The sequence below is a fragment of the Mytilus galloprovincialis genome, chromosome 3 (assembly GCF_965363235.1).
Source record: "Mytilus galloprovincialis chromosome 3, xbMytGall1.hap1.1, whole genome shotgun sequence".
In the NCBI taxonomy this organism is placed as follows: Eukaryota; Metazoa; Mollusca; class Bivalvia; order Mytilida; family Mytilidae; genus Mytilus; species Mytilus galloprovincialis.
The window spans coordinates 103375482-103397360 of NC_134840.1; the positions used below are offsets into that span (position 1 = coordinate 103375482).

Genomic DNA, 21879 nt, shown 5'->3' on the forward strand with positions numbered 1-21879 from the left:
ATTCATTCAGTGTACATTTCAACGAAGAAATAAATTGTTTAGCTAAAACAAAAACGACAGCTCTACTGTTGTGTAGAGAAAAACACTGTTAAAATTAAAAAAATTACTTTTTTCTAAAAAAAATTTAAGAATTCAATGAAAATTGAAATTTTAGATTGGTTTTACTTTAAAAAAAAAAGACCACAAATATCTTATACATTTCAAAATAGAAAAACATCTCATCCATAGTATTACATCAGGCATCAAGTATTACAAAAAGCTTGTAGAATACACAGTATTCAATATGATCATTGTGAATATTTATTAAAAAATATATATATTTAACATCAAAGTTTTAATAATTGTTGAAAACGTTTGTAGTTTCTGTTTAAAGTAATGTGAATATCTTTAAATTTCCTAAAGCTATGTTAATTCTACAAAAAGCATCGACATTTTTATCTTGGTAATTACTTTGAAAGAGTCAGCATTTCTTCTGAGAAATACAAATCTATTCAAGAGAGAAAAAATACATGGCTATCATATTAATTCTTTTTTATGCAGAAAACAAAAGAAAAAGAATTTTCCCAGACCTTTTTATGAATTGACCGCAACCTTCTGACAAACAATAAGATCTGGTCAAATGAATTCACCGGGGACCCCTTGACCGTGGTCATTTAATCCCATCAAAATTAATGTTCTCAAAAAATATCCTGCCACAATTAACCAACAATAGAAGACCATGTTCCTTGACCAGTCATAAATAAAATGCATTTTAAAGGTATGCTTCAGGTGGTCAGTACAAACGGTCAGTTGTCATTATAAACTTTGTCCTTTCAACCATTATTGAATACCATAAAAAAGTTTATAGCGGGTCATTATAATACTCCTTCTACTTAATCTAAATGAAGGAAATGCCATTTCTTTATATTATTAATATTTTTCCAAATTTATACCTTCGTCTCTCAACAAATCTTTCAATGTGACATGCACCTGCAATAAACCATTTTATATTCCCTCAATTTTAAATGCATTTGCTTTTTAATATTCTAAGCAGGGTTTCATAGCTAAAATTGCAGACTTCACCCTCCATGTAAATGTTCTCCATTAAAATTTTCCTGGTCTATTCCCGAAAAAAAAGTCCACGAAAACTGTTATGAAATAGCAAATTAAAGATCTAATAACATAATTACAGATTTAAAATTTAAAATTAAAGTGAATTTCTGCCAATGTAATGGGCAAATATGTGGAATTTATTTTCATTTTGGTACATTTGAATTTTAAATATAATGTAGAGGTTGGGTTCTTAGTTGAAGCAGTGTGACAAGAAGATGTAACATTGTCAAGATTTAATGAGATACTTTAAATCTCACAGCCAAGACGTAATTGTGAAAGCTAGGAATTTGAGGACATCTTGTATGCTTTATTACCAGTAGTATTTCTTTAACCGTTACGTAAAATCAATAAGAAATAGCTACTTTACGGCATGGCATAGCAAAATAGAATTTCACTTTTTTAATCTCCGTCAACATTAGACCTCTGATGACCATGTATAAAACATTTAATTGACAGGAAAGGATTAAAAAGTTGAATTATTTATTTTAAGTAGTTAGAATGACAGCCCTTACGAAAGCATAAGACTTATAATTTTTTTTAAAGTTGAAAACCTCTAATTAATTAGGGGGAAATTTAAATTTATAATACGGCATGGGTAACAATCTATTTGTCAGTACAGAAAGGGAAAATTCACCCTTTCATTAAATTACTTAAAGCATTTTTTACATCTTATTAAATGTTTTACTATATTTTTTTTAAATTTGTACATGCCATTCAGAAATTTTTTTCATTTTGTTCTAATATTAACTTTAAGGCCTACATGTTAACATAAGAAATTTTCACAAACATCATTTTCTTAGAATGAAAATATATAAAACAGCATTATCAAACTGTCATAAGCTTCTGAAAGGACAAATGTAGGCATCTAATCAAGTTTACTTTGTTAGAAAGAAAATTTTCAAAATACTGGACTTAAGAAAACATAAAATGTGGGCATCTAATTTACAGCATCAGATTTTATGTAAAATATCTTTTAATTTATAAAATCTTTCTACTTCAACACAAATTTCTGAGAAACTATATCAAATTACCTACAAATCATATATCTAAGAGTATCAAATAATTACAGTTTCAGATTAAAAATCAGAGCACAAAATATAGTTTTGAAAAAATCTTTTTACTTAATTACAAGGACAAAGTAATCTTTAAATATTTGTTTTTAAGTCAGTTTGATAGGAAGCCTATTAAAATCTTCTTTCTTTTTATTCAACCTTTTGGTATGTCTTTTTGTGAAAATTTTCTTTCCCCATTAACAAATAAATAAAACATATAAATGAATAGAACACCAAAATCTTTATTTATTTTGATTAATTCACAATATGATACCTTTTTTTAAACCAGCAAAGGGAAAATACCCAATACAAATACAAGCAAGATTGGTACAAATCCTCTGCATGATATTAGGCCCAATTTTTATTTTATAATACCAACTTAAAACAAATAATTTAACAAAAGCATCCACATTTTGCTTGCAATAAAAATACACATATATTTTCTTGCCATCATATCAAACACAACTTATGAACATGTATGGAAAAATATCTGTTTTGAAGTAAACCAAACTCCATAAGTTTGTTAATAAGAATATATATTGTAAAATGTAAAAAAAGAAAGAGTGTTATTTTCTCAGGATCTTAGTAATTCCTCTTTTTTTCTGAATGTTTAAAAAAATATCATATCGTCTATCATTTGGAAAATTGTTTTCCATGAGTTTTAAGCTGAAGGAACAAGTTTAAGGTATGAATTGATCACTGAACCCCTATAAAAGACTAGAATGAAAGTGCAAAATAAGGTAGAAGATTTCTTTAAACTTTTAATTTTCCTTATAAAAACAAAAACATTCTGTTATAATACCTCCTCTTTTGAGTCAATTCAGTAAACTGTTGGATGAAAAGAGACAACAGGATTTTTCTTACTTTTTTCCCCCTCGAGTTTCAATTTTTACACAATTCACTACCAAATGTCAATAAAATCTATAAGGTATACAAAACTAAGGCTGGTTAGGAACCTTTCTAAAACACAAGGGATAATTTAAAGAACTCAGACTGGTAAAGAAACCCTAAACACAAATATTTGGGTTTGTTGCTTAATACGCAAAATACAGGATGGGGTGATTCTGCCTGAAATGGAACCACAAGTGAATTTTAATTAAATATATCCTATGTAATTTTTCTTTTTTGAGACCAATTTGTTACAATAATTTACCATTAAAAAAAATTCACGGAAAAATGTACAAAAGCTTCAATTAATACTAGACATATATATAGAGACTGGTTGGATTGTGTAGAGACAGCAACCTAACAAAGGACATGCAACAAGTTGATTAAAGCCAAAACATTAATCTCCTAACAAATTTTAGTAATTTATAAACACTGTTGACGTCACTGTTCTTTGAAAAGACATTAAGACCGTTTTCTTTTTCCCAAACTGACAAAAACATTGATAATTTATTCCAGTGGTATAACTCCAATTTGACCTGTCCTTGATTCTGTTTGCTGAATGGAATTCCAATAATTGGCATTTTTTTTATTTTTCCCTATAAATTTGTGAAAACAAATGTGTTTTTTTTTCTCTCTCAAATGCCTGATAATATTGACCAATCCATGTCAGAATTTTTATCGTAAATTTTCACAAAACAGCAATGTAAATGTCCATCAGAAAGTCGATTCAATAAAAGAAAATCTGGAATTTCCAGAAAAATCTTGTGAATACATATTAATGATGTTCTTAAAGGTTCTCCGAGGATTAAATTGTTGTCTTGTATATGGGTTTAATTTAATTTTCAGGAAACTGTCACATGTCTACTTTAAGGACAATAAAGTTACATTTAAAACAAATAAAAAAATAATTAAAGCAATAAACATTTATTATAATAATCAATCAGATATCTTCATGAATTTTTCATTTACAAATGAATATTTTGTTTCGATTTGACCAGAAACATTGACTTTTTGAACTTGTACTTGAACGACAATTTATTTATTTGTCTCACTGAAGGGTCTGTATTGGTGTTGTATTGTTATTTTATTTCACCACTGATCCTTGATCATAACCTGGCTTGACCTCCATCAATAACCACTTTAAAGGTGACCACCGAGGGCTACCGAGTGGACAAACTATTGACCATAGGGCATTTAATTACCGCTATTGGAGCCAGCCTGTGTTGGGGCTATCGATCAATCAAGTCTTTGACAAGATCACGTTTTTAATGTTAAAACGAAATAATAAAATTTCTTCAGTAAAATCAATAAGCTTATAGTAATTAAAATGGGGAGCGAAATGATCAGTCTGAGGACGAAGTAAATATTCAGTGTCACAAAAGCTACTATTACAATCTCATTGATAGTTAAAGCTGAATTATTTGACAATGGTGAAGTGCTTTGGTATCAGAGTAATGTCCCTTGTGAGCCAAATCCTACAAAACAAATGTTATCATTGCAACGTATTAAAAGAAAAATCCTCATCTTGTTTTAAAATCCATAGTATTATATAATCCAAAAATCCTGGTCTCAGATGTGTTTTTATTCCTTTAAATCTCATTCAAATTTACCAGATATTTTTACACTGAAAATCAAACATTTTGTCTTTTAAATTAAATTTAGAATTCAATGAAGAGACAAAAGTAAAACTCTAATTTTGTGAAATTTCAATAATGTCTTTTTGACAAACAGATTGAAACTGCAGCAATTGTGACAAATTCTATGGAAATGATAGAAATCAAATTTTCTAGCTGCAAAGAATTTCAAATTAATTCTGTTAGACCCTTGATCCCTGGGTTCAGATAAAAAGAAACCAGATGCTCCGCAGGGCGCAGCTATATACAACCGCAGAGGTTGAACCCTGAACAGTTGGGGCAAGTATGGACACAACATTTAAGCTAGATTCAGCTCTAAATTGGGATTGTGATTAAATAGTTGACACAGCATAGGTTTCTGACACAGAATGAATGTGGTCTAATGAACTTAAAATATTTTTTTTTGCCTTTGAGCAATTCACTATGCTGTTGAATATTAATCCTCTCAAAAAAATGTTTGAAGAAAATTTTAATTTTTATTTATGAAATCTGAAATGAGAAAAATTTAACCCCCCCCCCCCCCCCCCCCCCCCTTGAAGATTTCTTGCTATTGCGCAATACTGTGCAATTGATAATTGCTTGCTATTGCACAATACTGTTCAATTGAAGATTTCTTGCTATTGCTAAATACTGTGCAATTGAAAATTTCTTGCTATTGCACAATACTTAATATAATAATTTTGGATCCTGATTTGAACCAACTTGAAAACTGGGCCCATAATTAAAAATCTAAGTATATGTTTAGATTCAGCATATATCAAAAAAACCCAAGAATTCAATTTTTGTTAAAATCAAACTTAGTTTAATTTTGGACCCTTTGGACTTTAATGTAGACCAATTTGAAAACGGGACCAAAAATTAAGAATCTGCATACACAGTTAGATTTGGCATATCAAAGAACCCCAATTATTCAATTTTTGATGAAATCAAACAAAGTTTTTGACCCCGATATGGACCAACTTGAAAACTTGGCCAATAATAAAAAATCTAAGTATATGTTTAGATTCAGCATATCAAAGAACCCCAAGGATTCAATTTTGTTAAAATCAAACTAAGTTTAATTTTGGACCCTTTGGACCTTAATGTAGACCAATTTGAAAATGGGACCAAAAATTAAGAATCTACATACACAGTTAGATTCAGCATATCAAAGAACCCCAATTATTCAATTTTTGATGAAATCAAACAAAGTTCAATTTTGGACCCTTTGGGCCCCTTATTCCTAAACTGTTGGGACCAAACCTCCCAAAATCAAACCCAACCTTCCTTTTATGGTCATAAACCTTGTGTTTAAATTTCATAGATTTCTATTTACTAATACTAAAGTTATGGTGCGAAAACCAAGAATAATGCTTATTTGGGCCCCTTTTTGGCCCCTAATTCCTAAACTGTTGGGACCAAAACTCCCAAAATCAATCCCAACCTTCCTTTTGTGTTCATATACCTTGTGTTTAAATTTCATTGATTTCTATTTACTTATACTAAAGTTATTGTACGAAAACCAAGAATAATGCTTATTTGGGCCCTTTCTTGGCCCCTTATTCCTAAACTGTTGGAACCAAAACTCCCAAAATCAATCCCAACCTTCCTTTTGTGGTCATAAACCTTGTGTCAAAATCTCATAGATTTCAATTTACTTAAACTAAAGTTATAGTGCGAAAACCAAGAAAATGCTTATTTGGGCCCTTTTTGGCCCCTAATTCCTAAAATGTTGGGACCAAAACTCCCAAAATCAATCCCAACCTTCCTTTTGTGGTCATAAACCTTGTGTTAAAATTTCATAGATTTCTATTTATTTTTACTAAAGTTAGAGTGCGAAAACTAAAAGTATTCGGACAACAACGACGCAAGACGACGCCAACGTGATAGCAATATACGAAGAAAAATTAAAATTTTTGCGGTCGTATAAAAACACATTAAAACCATAGAACAAACTAAGAGAAATCCAACAAGTAAGGGAGAGCATTAGGTTATGGCAAATATTCTAGCTTTGCTTGGAAAACAGTGTTTTGCAACTATATATTTTCCATGATTTAATGAATTTCTGAGATTTTTCCTTTTCTTTGTTTTTTTTCCACTAATTCAGTGGGATGCTCCTCATCTTGTTTGGAATATAAAAAAAAACTAATGTATAGTTAGTTAGCTTAGAATTCAACAATTTTTAGATATAGTGGTATTGAAAATGTGTACACCTATCTTCAGTAAACTGTTCCAAAAAACTAGACAGAGGATGGATTTACTGGTTAATCTGCAAAGCATAATCTATTAATCTGCTACTAGCTATAGAAAAGTATTAATTCTGTGGTTTAACTCTTTTTCCACATTGCCCATGGTTTTAGCCAACAGATATTGTGTAATTCAAATTAACATAAAGTACTAGAGTGTAAGCAGAAATGGCTCCCTCTATAAAGTATTTACACCTCTATTCAAAAATAAAAAACAAAAACCAAGATAGCTCCTCCCATTTAGTACCTGGCAGAGGCAGATTTAGGGGGGGCTAGGCCCCCTTTTGAGAAAAAAATTTGGTTGATAATTTAGAGAATCACTGAAGTGTGACGGGAGCAGGCCCCCCCTTACGAAAATTTCTAGATCCGCCACTGTCTGGGAACATTGGCCAACTCTCTTGAAATGAGATCCTGGAAACTGACAGCAGTGTCAGGAATATAAACAAGAAAACATAAATATCTGTGAATTATCAATTTATCAACCCTAGTTTTCATACAATTTCATTTTATAATGTTTGAAAACAAAGGTCATTCACAAAGATAGCTTGGAAAAATCCAAAAATTATAAACTCCTTTTCTCACAAATACGATTGAAAGGTAATTATCCTCAATCCAAAAACTTATCAAACAATTTTCTTGAAAGCCAATTTCAAACTGTTTTCAAAAGAACAAATCACTTTGGACAATTTACTTCCATTACAATGATAGTTTACTTTTATATCTCAATGACCATGTACTTTTCTATTTCAATGACCACTTAACACTACATTTCAATGACCACTAACCTCCACATTTAAACCATGCCCTTATCAAATTTTATTTTAAGACATGATTCTATATAAATTGTCCTGGACAACCTTTACTTAGTAAGTGTGACATTCAGAAAAAATATATACACAGCATGATATATTACGATTTAATAACGTCAAAATAAGGTTAATGTTTGAATGTTGGTGTGTATGTCACAATTCACCAAACTCTCTTCAGTCTCCAATATGATATCAATAAGAAATTCTGATATTTTTCATAAGTTTACTTCCTTTGATTTTGCCAAGATTATAAAGCGACCTTTAGACGATTAAATAAAGTATTACTCTTTTCTGGACAGTGACTTTTACAGGACTTAACCGTAGGAAAAGTCAGTCATCCGGCTTTCATAAACAGCTAACCTATGACACAAATGTGGGGATAAAGAACTCTCTTGACAAAATCAACCTTTAAGATCACACAGAAAATCAGATGGGATTTTAATACCTACAGACATGGTACATGAAAAGCAGTGGAAAAATTCTGTTATTTTTTCATAAATCAACTTCTTTCGATTTTGCCAAGATTATACAGTGACCTTTAGACAATTATTTTTTTAGCGTCTGATCACACTCCTGAATTATCACCTATTATCTTAAGTCTTTTCTGGACAGTGACTTTAAAGGACTATAAACCATAGGAATAGTCAGTCATCCGGGTTTCATTTACAGCTAGCCTATGACACAAACGCTGGGATAATGAACTCTCTGATAAAATCAACCTTTAAGATCACACAGAAAGTCAGGTGGGAGTTTAATACCTACAGACATGGTACATGACAAGCAGCCGAAACATTCTGGTATTTTTTGATAAGTCAACTTCTTTCTGTTTTGCCAAGATTATACAGTGACCTTTAGACAATATTTTTAAGTGACTGATCACACCTCAATTATTACCTATTATCTTTTAAGTCTTTTCTGGACAGTGACTTTAAAGGACTATAAACCATAGGAATAGTCAGTCATCAGGCATTAATACACAGCTAGCCTATGACACAAACGCTGGGCTGATAAAATCAACTTTTAAGATCACACAGAAAGTCAGGTGGGAGTTTAATACCTACAGACATTGTACACGACAAGCAGCGGATGACTTATTGTTATCTTCCCTTTAAGTGAAAGTGAAGTAGGGATGCTATTATTTAATTAGCGGTCGTTTGTTTTGACCGTTTGTCTGTTTGTTCATCCAACTGTATTTTATAACAACAAATGTTCCCATACTAGTGATTAAATTTACTAGAAACATCCAAACATCTACCATTGGCATAATCAATACCAAATTATCATTTTTTCTTTAAATTTACCAAAAAATAGGTGCTAACAAGTAATTATTTTGTGCCTGGCGTATAATGTGGATTTATTTATTTTTAGAAGATTAAGGAAACTGTTTATTTGTAAAGGTATTTGTTTCAATGGTTTTGTCAAAGTCTCCATACAAGTCTGTAGAAAAATTTAAAAAGAATTTGTTAGCATTTAATTTTTGTGGTTAAATACCTATACTCATAGAATTAATGAAAATAGGTACCCAATGGATAATAATGAATCCTCCCCTCAACTATTACAAGGTCTAATGGCAAAACCTGATGCCAGATTTATATTTTCTAAGAAAATTGATATTCATTAGTTTAATATCTTAAATAGAACTTCACTATATATAGGAATCTATAAAAATATTAAACAAATGTAATTTAAACTTCTTTTCAAAAGATAATGCAAAGATGTCTTCTTCTTAATCAAATACTAAACGAATAATCAATTTTGAATGGCCTAACATTGGAATACTACTATATTTAGTAAGTCAATAAACTAGGAAAAGTTAAAACATGTAGGTACATGATTAGCTAGGAGATAGTCAAATAAAAATATATTTAGCCAACAGGTAGGTTAGTGACCTATATTACGTGTCATTGACCAATGGCTCCATAATGTCAATATTTTTGCATATTTTAGTGATTAAGGTTTGTAATAAAATAGTAAGCAATGTATATATACATAGAAATCTAATCTGTTTATGTCTTGTAAGCATTTTATGAAACTTAATATTGAATGGAGTGAGTTTAAAGGGATGTAAAGTACTTAACAGGTCATTCAAAATTGACCAACAAAAAAAAGTAGATGCATGAGTGGTTTATTTTCTAAATATACATATTCTTTAAATATCCCAAAACCATATATTTTCTCTTGAAAAAATAACCATTAGCGATTTTAGTAGTGATTGATTTGATTGGTGTTTAACACCAGTTACAGAACTTTCATCTTGGGACTCACAACCAATGTCAAGAAAGTCAAATGTTTGAGAGCATCAAGATAAAAAAAAGGCTACAGGTAACAGTGAAGATGACTGTATCAATATAACTGCAGCCAATGCATTAAAGGGGATGGGGAAATCTTAGAACGAGCAAGATAAGTATGAATAGGAAAATCAAAATAGACATACAAATTGCTAAAAAATTTAGCTTTGGGGTAATATGAACTCCTTATAAAAAAGGAAGATGTGGTATGATTGCCAATGAGACAACTATCAACAAAAGACCAAAATGACACAGACATTAACAACTATAGGTCACCGTATGGCCTTCTACAATGAGCAAAGCCTTTAAAAACTATGAGTAACATCAGGTCCTTTGAAAGGAATGGCATATCCTGCTTCACATGTCTTTCTTTAACAAAATAGGGCAATTTTGTAAGGCCTGATTTCTGTGGAATATATCATATATAAACTTAACCACATGTATGATGGGCATCCATGTGAAAGCAACAACATAAATAAACAAAAGACATCAAAAGATAGTCAAAATGTAGGTCAACGGAAACCTTGTAGCTAAAAGTATTGACTACAAACTTAGAAAGAAGGTAACATTCTATAAATTAAAGGAGAAAAAGAGGTAACTTCTTAGGCACATGGCAACCACAAGATAAAGGAACACGTGGCAATATGTCTAGGCAAGTATTCAACAAATTTCAGGAAAAAACACAAAAAATAACACAAGAAGAATAGATGCTCATTTTTTTTTTGCATCTGAGGGAGAGGCAGAACATACTTGTAAATCAGTCAAAAACAAAGGATCATGGGAATGATGAGAAATTGACACCACCAAAATGATAATTAATGACAAACTGTTGATTACCAGGCCACGAACATTTTCAAAATTCAACATCAATATAATACTACAACTGTTTGGTAAGAAAGTCATTCAAATAAACAGTTTTGGTGTAAAAATTATATGAAATTTATTAATAACGATTAGCGTGAATATGTTACAACAGGTTGTGGACATTATTGTCACATGTTATACTGAATCGTTCATCTGTGTCAGATGTATTCATGGATTGGTAAATCTGCCTACAGCCTTTTAATATTGTGTCACACTAAAAATCTGCAAAATGCACATATTGGTGTTAAAATCATGATCCCATGTCAACTGAGAGTGAGAACAGGAAAAACATGTAATAAACTCATTAAGCGAGAATCAGAGCAGAAAAACTAACCGATCAGGTGGAAAATGTTCCGGGTATTTGGTCGTAGATTTTTATTGAAAAATACTTTTCAATCATGTCTAATAGGATAGTGACATTAGACATAAAGTTCAAAGAGGGGAATTTAGTTTTTGCTTTTATATATTCAATATTTTGATCTATTCACAGTCCATGGGCAGGGTCTGTTTATTATCCAAATGAATTACTGAACCACTTTTGGTAGAATGTATGTTTTACCTGTAGTCTATACTACTTTATAAACAGATTTAATGTCTAATTTTAGTAAAAAAATCAAAAATCTAACAGAAAAATTGTATGATGATATTACATAATATTAACAAGTAGCAACAAGATCAAATTTAATAATACAAGTAACTCCCATACAGGGAAGAACAGACGAACTCAAGCTTATACTCTTGTGTAACCCCCATACAGGGAAGAACAGACGAACTCAAGCTTATACTCTTGTTTACGGTGAAATTTGAATTTCTAAGCCAAGATTAAACAAGTTGAACTGTGAGCTATGGCTCAATAAATTCATACCCCTGTTAAGTATTGGTAAACATGAAGTTGATGAGTGATACATATAGTTGTGAAACTTCGTAAAAACTTTTAAAATGTTTGTGTTGAATTTCAAAAAAATTTGATATGAAGTTCCTTATAAAATATGACAAAAAATTGTGTCAGACAGACTCCTTCAAGAAAGAAGCTATACAGAAGGATATTTTAAAACAAAATACAATGAAATCTGATCATTTTCAGGCATATGGATGTGGAATCATTTTCTGTGTTTTTAAAAATTATTTTAAAGTATTTAAGCAGCCCCTTTTGCCTTGCTAGACAATTACATCATAAGTAAAACCTGAAAAAAACACCTAAAAACCTTGGACAAATTCAAATATTGGAAATCCCTCAATGTAAATTATGTCAGGCAGAGGTGCATCAACCAATCAGAGCATCTCTAACACAGCATCATTCCCATAATGCAATAGTATTTTTTTCTCTGGTTCATATTTATGGGAGCTAGGAAATAAGAAACTGCATAATCCTAATTTGGAAAGAAAATACACAACATTTTGGTTGCAACCTTAAATTTTTTTTGTACACTAGTTATTATTTTAGACCTTGAATATTTCATCATTTAGATTTTTTTATCTCTTTTTCATCAATTACTGCTCCTATTAAATAAAGAAAATATTTCTAAACTTGCAGGAATTTCTTGTCACTAAACTCAACTTTCAATATTATCTCAACGATCTTAACTGAATTTGTATGACCAAACAATTATAAGTTTCCTAGCTAATAAAGTCCATTTCCCCCAGAAATTCAACAAGTCCTAACAGGCACTCCATCCAAATTGGAGGCTAACCTCCATTTCAAACAAAAAACCTGTCATTACCTAAAAGTACAAAAACAATTTGGTCCCTAGGAATGAATAAATAAATAAATAAATTATAGTCTTCAATGGTCAAAAAATTTCCAATGCCAAAATGTTTTTTGTTTGCTTCCTTTAGTACAGTACTTACAACAGGCCATCTTCAAGTGAACCTTTCATTTTAATCACACGTACCCGGAGAGGAGAAATGTTCAAGATTTCATATTATGGTCCAACAAATTTAATCCTCGGTATTCTGTAATTTTCATATGAAAAGACTATGTAATTTATTCTTTAAAAGGTCCATTTTGTTAAGTATCCTTTTATTTGGCGAAACACCTGTATAAAAAGTTTATCACCCTGAGATGCCAATAGCCATGTAATATTATTCAAACTCCATATAAAGCATTATTTTACTGAATTTAAATCAAATATATAGAACTTGAATGACAATTGTCTAAATAAAGGCTTTATTTCTCTCACCAATTTTTCACATCAAGTTGGAAGGAGTTAAAGTTTCAAAATTCAAACATTTAAATTTATTTTTGGATATCAACTTTTAAAAGGCTTTTGACCTTCTTCCAAACCCAAAATGGAAAATGGCTTTGTTGAGATAGAAGTACATTTATGACAAATCAGCCATGTCTCAAGATTGGAAAACATATAAGTTCCAGAACTTAAGATATTTAACTTTATAAAAGGACCTTCAATAACAAAACTATAAAAGTGTGAGGAACCTGTGCATTTACACAAATTTGATGACATAAAAAAATTACCAGACTTTCAAAAACAAATGGAAAAGCAAGAAAAACGAAATGATACAGTACACAAGAATAAGAATATCTATTATTCAAATTAAGGGCACTTGATGGGCAGCAAGACATGTACACATAAAACAATACATCATGATTTGTAACTGAAAACATTTTTTTTAATAAATTGAAATATTATATTAAAAGTTAGACAGATATTATGTTCATTCTATATAAGTCACATACATTTGTACATTTAATTGCAGGCAGTACATATGCATATAAATAATGAAGCCCTTGAAATTCAAAAACATTTTTTTATTCAATATTCCCCAATTTTTGCATAATTATTGATGGGTTAACTTTACTGACCAACCATTTTAAATTATTTTTAAATTTTAAATCTTGATTTAAAGTTTGTGAGAGAATTGTTTAGAAATCTGTAAACTCTGTAGTCATATATATGTTTCTTACTTTTACTCCAATTAATTAAGTAAAATTTGATAAAATCATTACAGAATCAAATAAGATTTAACAAACAAATTATCATATAGAAGATGAGACAATATATCAAATGTAACCACATTGAACGAGGTAATGGTATTCTGTTAAAACTTAAGTAGATTACATTTGTATCCATTTTCTTGGGTCAGACTAATAAGCCCATGAGATTTTTTAACTTGTTGGTCAGTGTAGTTGTAAAACTCTCTTTTTCGCTGTATTTCTTTAACTATGTGATAAAGGGCACAAGTTAAAATGAGTGCATCTATTTAACTGATAGCCCAACAAAAGCATTGTTTAAATTTAAAAGAACAGAGTTATCTTCCTTGATTTAGAAATTGAATTCACACAAAATAGTATTTACTTGATTAAATAAAAGCACAATAGCTTCATTTTTTTCAACAAAAATAATGGTTTTAAAATGAATGAATAAATGAATAACTAATTATAACTTTATTTGAATTCTTCTCTGTGTGTGGCATCACAATAAGATAAACTATCCAATGAAATCGGAATCACTACATAGTTAATACAATAAATATGATCCCTACATTAGGATATTTTATTTGAAGAAGAAAATCCATGGACTCATACATTAGGAATAAAACTTTAGTTATGTTGACAACATTAAGCTTTGACTGTACTCAGAAATTTAAAAACCTAGTTCTGAGAATTTTAAATTTATTTATAAAGTGTTTGACCATTTATGGCCAACAAAATTAAAATAAATGTCTGGTTGTTAATGAATCTATAAGGTGAATTAACACTTTATTAACAATTATTATCATTTATTTGAAATTTCTAGAAAAAGTCAGAGCTAAGAAGTTAAATAGAAGAATCGACAAAGAAATGACAAAATCATAAGTAAATGACATACTAAAATAAATTAAAAAATGATAAATAGTTACTTACTGAAATTCTTAAAAAAGTTAAATAGACTTTGAAACATTTACTTGATTTTTTTTGTCACATTTGATTGCTCATGTAAGTGCACCCCACTTATAATTGCATTGATCAAAATCTTAGTAAAACTGTGAAAAACATGTTTGTCTAATTTAATAATTAGATAATTGGAAGATGTGGTGTGAGTGCCAATGAGACAACTCTCAGCATCCAAATAAAAATTTAAAAAAAAGTAAACCATTATAGGTCAATGTACGGCCTTCAACACGGAGCCTTGGCTCACACCGAACAACAAGCTATAAAGGGCCCCTTACTAGTGTAAAACCATTCAAACGGGAAAACCAACGGTCTAATAAATCTGTTATAAAAGGTGTTAATGTTGAAAAAAAATTATTTACAATGTGACAAATAAAAGTTTAAACTTTACAAGAACTTAATATATGTGTTAATATGTTAGCCTTTCGAAGGGGAGTCTAGTGTTAAAAATAGAAAAAGACCTTCATTTTTTTAAAATTTGTTAACAAGGTCAACTTAAAAACAATTGTTAAAACAAGTTCCTTGAGAAAATGGTTGATAAGCGTTCCGTGTGAAAGATCTGAAAAAGTCATCTCTATCGATTTTCTTGTACTATTTCAATTTATTATGCACTTGAATGCATTATATAAAACTGTCCATCGGTAGGTGAAGTTTACTTACTGCATAATGGGTGTGCATTCAGTCTTTGTGTGGACTAAAACTTGGCAATAATTCAATACAAACTGACACTTTTGGTATGGGGACAATACGTCCAAACATATCTTAATATTTGATCGCATTTAAATTCGCCAGACCGGACAATTTCAAGCTTTTGAATTACGGTACAACCAATATGCATAATTCAATAACCGGGTTTTTTGATAAAGATCTTGTGTTGTAGTCCAAACAATACAGGGTCACTTACATATTGTCAAGCCTTCTTCTGACGTCCTGTTTCTTCTATTTACTTTCAAATTTACACAAGGGGACTGTAACCTTTCCATGTTTAATTCAAGACATTTAAATATTTAAAATGTTAAAACTTATAAAAGATATGTGCACATTCCAAGGACTTGTTGTGACATAATATCACCTAAAAAACAATATCTTACGACAAAAGTGACGTTTATTATGTTAACTTTTTAATCATATAACTGCGGTCTTCTGGACCATTTCATCAATTTGACATAATGTAATGCATATTTGGTTTTAAACGAAATCAATAACAATATAAAAATAGATTTAGTTGTATGCACCCACGAGACAGCTACTCAACAAGGATGGCTGGACAAAAACGGGGACATGTAAAAATTAAACTGTGTTATCAAAGACCTTGTCAATGTCACATATTAATAATTTTGTCCTTAAGTCAGAATTAATTTCATATTGATGGTGAATATTTAATCATGTCTGTTTTCATTATTTTCATAACTTGCATGATAAGATATTTGGTTTTTCATTGGCTTGAAAAATAACATGAAAAAAAGACTTACTGAATATATGAAGAATACTTCAAGAAAGGGAGAAAACTCTAGAAAACGAACAATGGGAGACAACTCAAAGAAATGAACTATGGCAGACAACATGTGGAATAATTTTAAAGTATATCCAGATAATTTCTAACAATATTTATATCTGACATAGAAAAATGTCTACATCTAACAGCACTATCCCACTATTTATATGTCATACAGCTGCTTGAGGGGTTCACCAAATATAGGCCAACATATTGTACTGAAGAAACTAATATTTTGTTAGCCTACTTTTATTGCCCCTGATCTTCATCATTTTTTATTTGTCATTAATCAATTTTAAAGAAACCAATATGATCAGGTTTAATACACAGGTTATTAAAACAAAAAGACATTGAGTCAACATCAATGAGACAGAAAACTAACAACCCGAAAAATACAAATTACCCATACCCCTATATCTTCCAGAGATAATTATGTGCATATTCTATTCTAACCAATCATTTCTTTGCAAAAGTTTGAGTCATTTAGCCTTGAACCCTGGAGACCTCATTGGTTTCTTGTCTTGGGCAAGATGGAAATTGTCTTTGTTTTTTAACAAACCAAAAATGTCCCCAATCCAAGACAAAAAGCCCTAGTCTAAGAAGTCTTTACAGAATTGAACATAACAAAAACCATCAACAAGCAAACATTGGATTAGTATACCACAAATATTTTAGCTTTTAATTCTATTTTTCAGGAGCTTGCTACTTTCTTTTTAAAAAGGGTAAAAACTATTTTCTTTGTCAAGTTGTGTTTAATATTTATTTGCCTTGCAGATAATGGTGAACTTTTGAAAAGAATAAAATGCCTGTAGCCTTTCATTAAAGGGGCCATTTTATATTTCATGTGGAATCAATACAGGTGAAATATTCCTATAGGAAATACAAATAATTGATCTTTTTTCAATCCAATCCAATATTAAAAGAAGTTTGTCCAATATATTTTGGAGAAAATATCTTTAAATCTTAGTATGGTTCCAGAACATGTGACTGCTTTTTGTTTCCTGCAGAGTTTCTGGGATTCAGGGAATAAGAATAACATTTCCTAACTAATGGCTGAACCTTCCATAATATGAAAATTAAGATCAGCAATGTGGGTATTTCCATAAAAGTTTTATGAAAGAGCACCCCTACCCAAATTTCACTAGTATTGGCTGCAGGGCTCCTGCTTATCCTTTACCCTGGGATTGCTGTCTCATTCTCCGTTTATTTTGATTTCATTTCAGCATCAGAAAAAATATGAATATTTAATTAGATTTTTAATATTTTATGTGATAATTGATTTGTCCAATAATTATGATGCAATATCAATATTTTCAAACAATAAACATTAATTTTGATTTGTTTATGGTGCAGACAGTGAATTTCTGGCATCCTGTTCGATTATTTATTGGCGCCAATGGCCAATTTCACTGGCCCGTTTATAATTTTTCCAACCATTCCAAATTCAGTGAAAGCATGGGAATTCTTAAGAGACACACTGTAGATTGAACTCTTACTGAAAAAAAAATGTTCTTACCACTTTAAGTTTACTCATACTTTCAAAAAAACTATAACTTATAAATATTCATAATAAAAAAAAGATGTATCATAAAAAGTACAAATAAAAAAAATATAGAATTATAGATAGCATCAATAAATTCTGTTGACATATACATGTTAAGTCATATCTTCTTACTGCATGTTTTTTATTCTTTCTTCTTGTCTGTAGATTTCTGGTATCTGTTCTTCATAGATGCACCATCTTAAGTGCTAAAAGGAGTTGCTCCCCTTTCTCAAAACATTTGGTAAAGACTTAAGAGTGGAGGGCACAGCAGGGAAGTAACTATCTTAGTGCACATGAAGGGGTATACAAACATGAAGACGAAAATATCCAAAATGACAAAAATTGACATACTTTGATTTTTTGTAATATATATCAAGCTTTACATGGTCAACTTTATATTAGATCACCTATCACATCCAAAATACCATAAAAAAAAATTGAAGCCAAAACCATATTTTTAACTTTTTAAAACCATAATGATTGGAAATAAAACATATTAAAACATAAAAACATGATTCATACATTAATAAACTTCAAGACACAATTGAGGTTAATATATTATTGATTATAATTTATTTAAATTTACTGACATAAAATTAAAAAAAATATATAATGTAAAACGATAACATCTTTATACAATCTGTGACCAAAAAAAAGTAAATTTTCTTAGCATGTTTGTAAAGAGCAAAAATCCTTTGTTTAAAAGTTTTTGTAAGAAGAAAATTAGTAGTCAATCCGTTTCTAAAGCTTAGAACCCCTTTTTCATCAGTTTGGACTACATGTAAATTGTAACTCATATAAATGTTCATATTTACAAGATCTTTTTTTAAATATGCATAAATTTGCATGCTGGACAATTGATACATTTATCAGTCTTCATGAAAAAGGTTTTCAACTTGCAAGCCCAAAAAATCAAGGATATCATAAAATTTCTTTGAAAACTTTTTTTCAAGAAAATTTTACTGGCTGAACAACATTTTATTGCTGAATTGGGCTATAGGGCTTGTGATTTAAACCTGAAGATTGTGATATTTACCTTGTCAGAAGACATTTGCCAATTCCATATATTAGGAAATGTTAAATGCTATCTTTAATTCAGAAAACAGTTTTCTTTTCATTGGATTTGAAGCAACTAGCAACAAATCAATTAAACAATGTTCGTTAAACAACAAACAATTAAAATTATATTATGAATTATCTTTTTTTATGCCATAGATGGGAATTCTTTGTTAAAATAATTTGAAAATAGAAAAATTAATCGGTTATTCATTTGTTGTTTCATAATTATCATTGTTTTATGCCCTGAGATAGGTCTACTTTGTTAAAATAATTGAAAAATAAATGGGTTATTCATTTGTTGTTTCATAATGGAAATTGTGTACTTCTTTCCCCCTCTCAGCTCTCTATCAGTTGTCAAGGTTTCAAGAGTGGTAGCAGGGGAGATAATTTCTGGCTTATTACCGGAATGTGTAATGAGGGCAGAAACCAATGGCTTTTAGAGGTGTTCATCTGTTGTAAATATGTTATGCAGTCAGACATATTAAAAATAGCATTTACATCACTTGAGGAACATAATATCTATTACCCATGCCAATTCCTAGTGTAATAGCCAAAAAATGTCCACATATCTAATCTACAGAATACACACAGCGTGAACTTCAATAAAATCTGCAGGGACAAAACAGGGAACTGGATGTGACTTTAGAAAGTAACTGATGCTGATGTCTAACTCAATTAATTTTTCATCAAATTTCTTTTCAAGATATACATATTATGTTTAAAATTTCTAGCATTTAGTTTATAAGATAATTGTTCAGTTGCATTTTCTTAAAAGGAAATTGGGTGCACTTAAAATAATACTTGTTTTTAGTAGATTTATAATTTTCCTTTTCTTTATTAAATATCTTGCTACAATCTGATTTAAGATCCAGAAGTAAAATTACAACAAATCCCTTGATAAATCTTCCAAATTACATAATAGCGAACTTCCCTATCAAAGTTTGTTAAATTTTTTAGCCTGGGTTAAAAACCTAGTTACGCCACTGACATGTTATCTAACAGTGACCAATCAATGCACAATGCAACTGTACACTGGTGTAGAGGTCCACTCAGGGAGAGACAAATCAAATTTTATACTTTGTAAAAAAAAATAAAATTGAAAAGCATCAAAATTCAATTGTGATAAAAATAATGCATTAAGTGTTTGTCCAACATTGATTTTTTAAAACTGGGTGTTAAATGTTATGAAAAAATACATTATTCAACAGTCTATTGCACATTGTGCATTCAAAATGCAATTTAAACACCTATTATTGTTAAAAAATCAAATTTTAAAAGGCTGTAAAAAGTAATTTATCTAATGTGAAAATAATAAAATATGATCGATGGTTAGTTAGAGGCCTTTGAGAACAGGGTAGCAAATGTTGCTAGACATTTAAGCCTCAGACAAGGTCAAAATGTCTTATCTAAAATTACACAATAAACATGCCCTGACTTTCAAATATACACCAGTTCTATAACACCTATATTTATGGACAATATGACTCATATCTTTTTTTTTGCTGCCCACTCTCATATATTACACAATCCAGTGACCATATACAATAAAACTTCACTAATGTATGCAAACATTTAATGCATATAACACTAGAACACCATGGGAAAATATAATATACATTGAAAATTGGGGAAGATTATTAAAATGAAACAGTTTATCTTAACCTCTAAATTAACATACATGTGCGCATACTGCTAAATTTCTTCCAGATAAAAAGTTCCAAAAACTATTTTCTGAATTATATAGTAGGAAATGGAAATAAGTATTCTTATTTTTCTTTTAAATAAAATCATCTATTTGATAAAATTGATAAAGTTCATTCAAATAAAAAAATAAGGAAAACAATTAAAATGAGAGAGAGAGAGGGAGAAACATTTATCATAAAAATTTTAAAAAGATTTAAAGTAAAAGCTAACTAAAAGTACACCTCTGATGACAATACAATACTCACTATATATTCTTCCAATATTAATTAATTTCTATTTTTACTATTTCCATTCATGTATTAAAAATCAATGAAGTTTGTTAATCCAAAAATACTGGGTTATAAAGAACCGAATGTAGAAAGATGACACAAATACTGTCACCAAAATAAAACCTTCTATACTTCAAACAGGTGCTTGAAATTTATAATGTAGATATAAAAACCAATCAGTCTTTTTGTTTAATAGTTGATGAAAAGAGATGTCGAAATTGAAAAGAAAATAATGTGTATTGTCGCGTCACATGTGTATTACAACATAACTGAATACACAACTAATACGTAACCTTGTCCCCGTTGGTCAACACACATATTTGACATGGTCCACGGTGACCAATTTATATCTAAATAAAAAATAGAATTTAAAAGAAAGACAATATAAAAATTTGACAACTTACGAGAATCTAGGGTCCGTCTTTGTTGTGGCCGCCCCTGTTTTCTCCTGGACATGTTGTTATGCTCATTAAAACCAACTCTCCACTGCCTTTTCTACATCTGGACAAAGAATATCAACAAAGATGGCGGATTTTCATGTAATGTGTCTTCTTCACCTGTCTTCTTACTTATCTTCCATTCCAAAGTTTACATCATCAAGACAAGTCCTTTGGGGTCACTTCAGGTCACTTATGCCACTGACCGCTACAACGTAATGAACACTGACCACGATCAGGAAATACCCTCTCGACGAATGAAAGCAACTGTTTATCGTGGAGACCTTTTGTAGTGGACGTAAATATCCTATTTCTTACGTGAACTTAAATAGATCTACGATAATATAATGTATTTTGTGTATTGTTCTAGTTTCAGTTTATAGAAATCAACATCAAGCACATGTCACTTTCATCGCCAATCATTTAGTCCAGTTGAGTTGCTGCGGCCGTTCTCATCCCGGTAAAGTCAGTGACTCCTGACCAAACACATATATATGTATGATTTCAGTCATTAATCAATATAAAATAACATATTGGGTTTTTGAAAAGTAAAATTTTGTCGTCAAAACGCCTTGTAATCGTGCGGTCAACTGATGCGTGGTGGCCCGTAATGTTACAAGCAAATGACCCC

At 30.2% G+C, this 21879-nt stretch overlaps 1 protein-coding gene across 1 annotated transcript in view; it reads right to left on the minus strand.

Moving 5' to 3' along the window:
• The window catches only part of LOC143069607 (BCL11 transcription factor A-like), a 52263-nt gene extending 30384 nt beyond the window's left edge, over positions 1-21879 (minus strand). The window contains exon 1 of the mRNA XM_076244322.1: positions 21216-21879. Within this exon, the coding sequence (XP_076100437.1) occupies positions 21216-21267 (52 nt within the window). The 5' untranslated portion in view covers positions 21268-21879. The remainder of the gene's footprint in view (positions 1-21215) is intronic.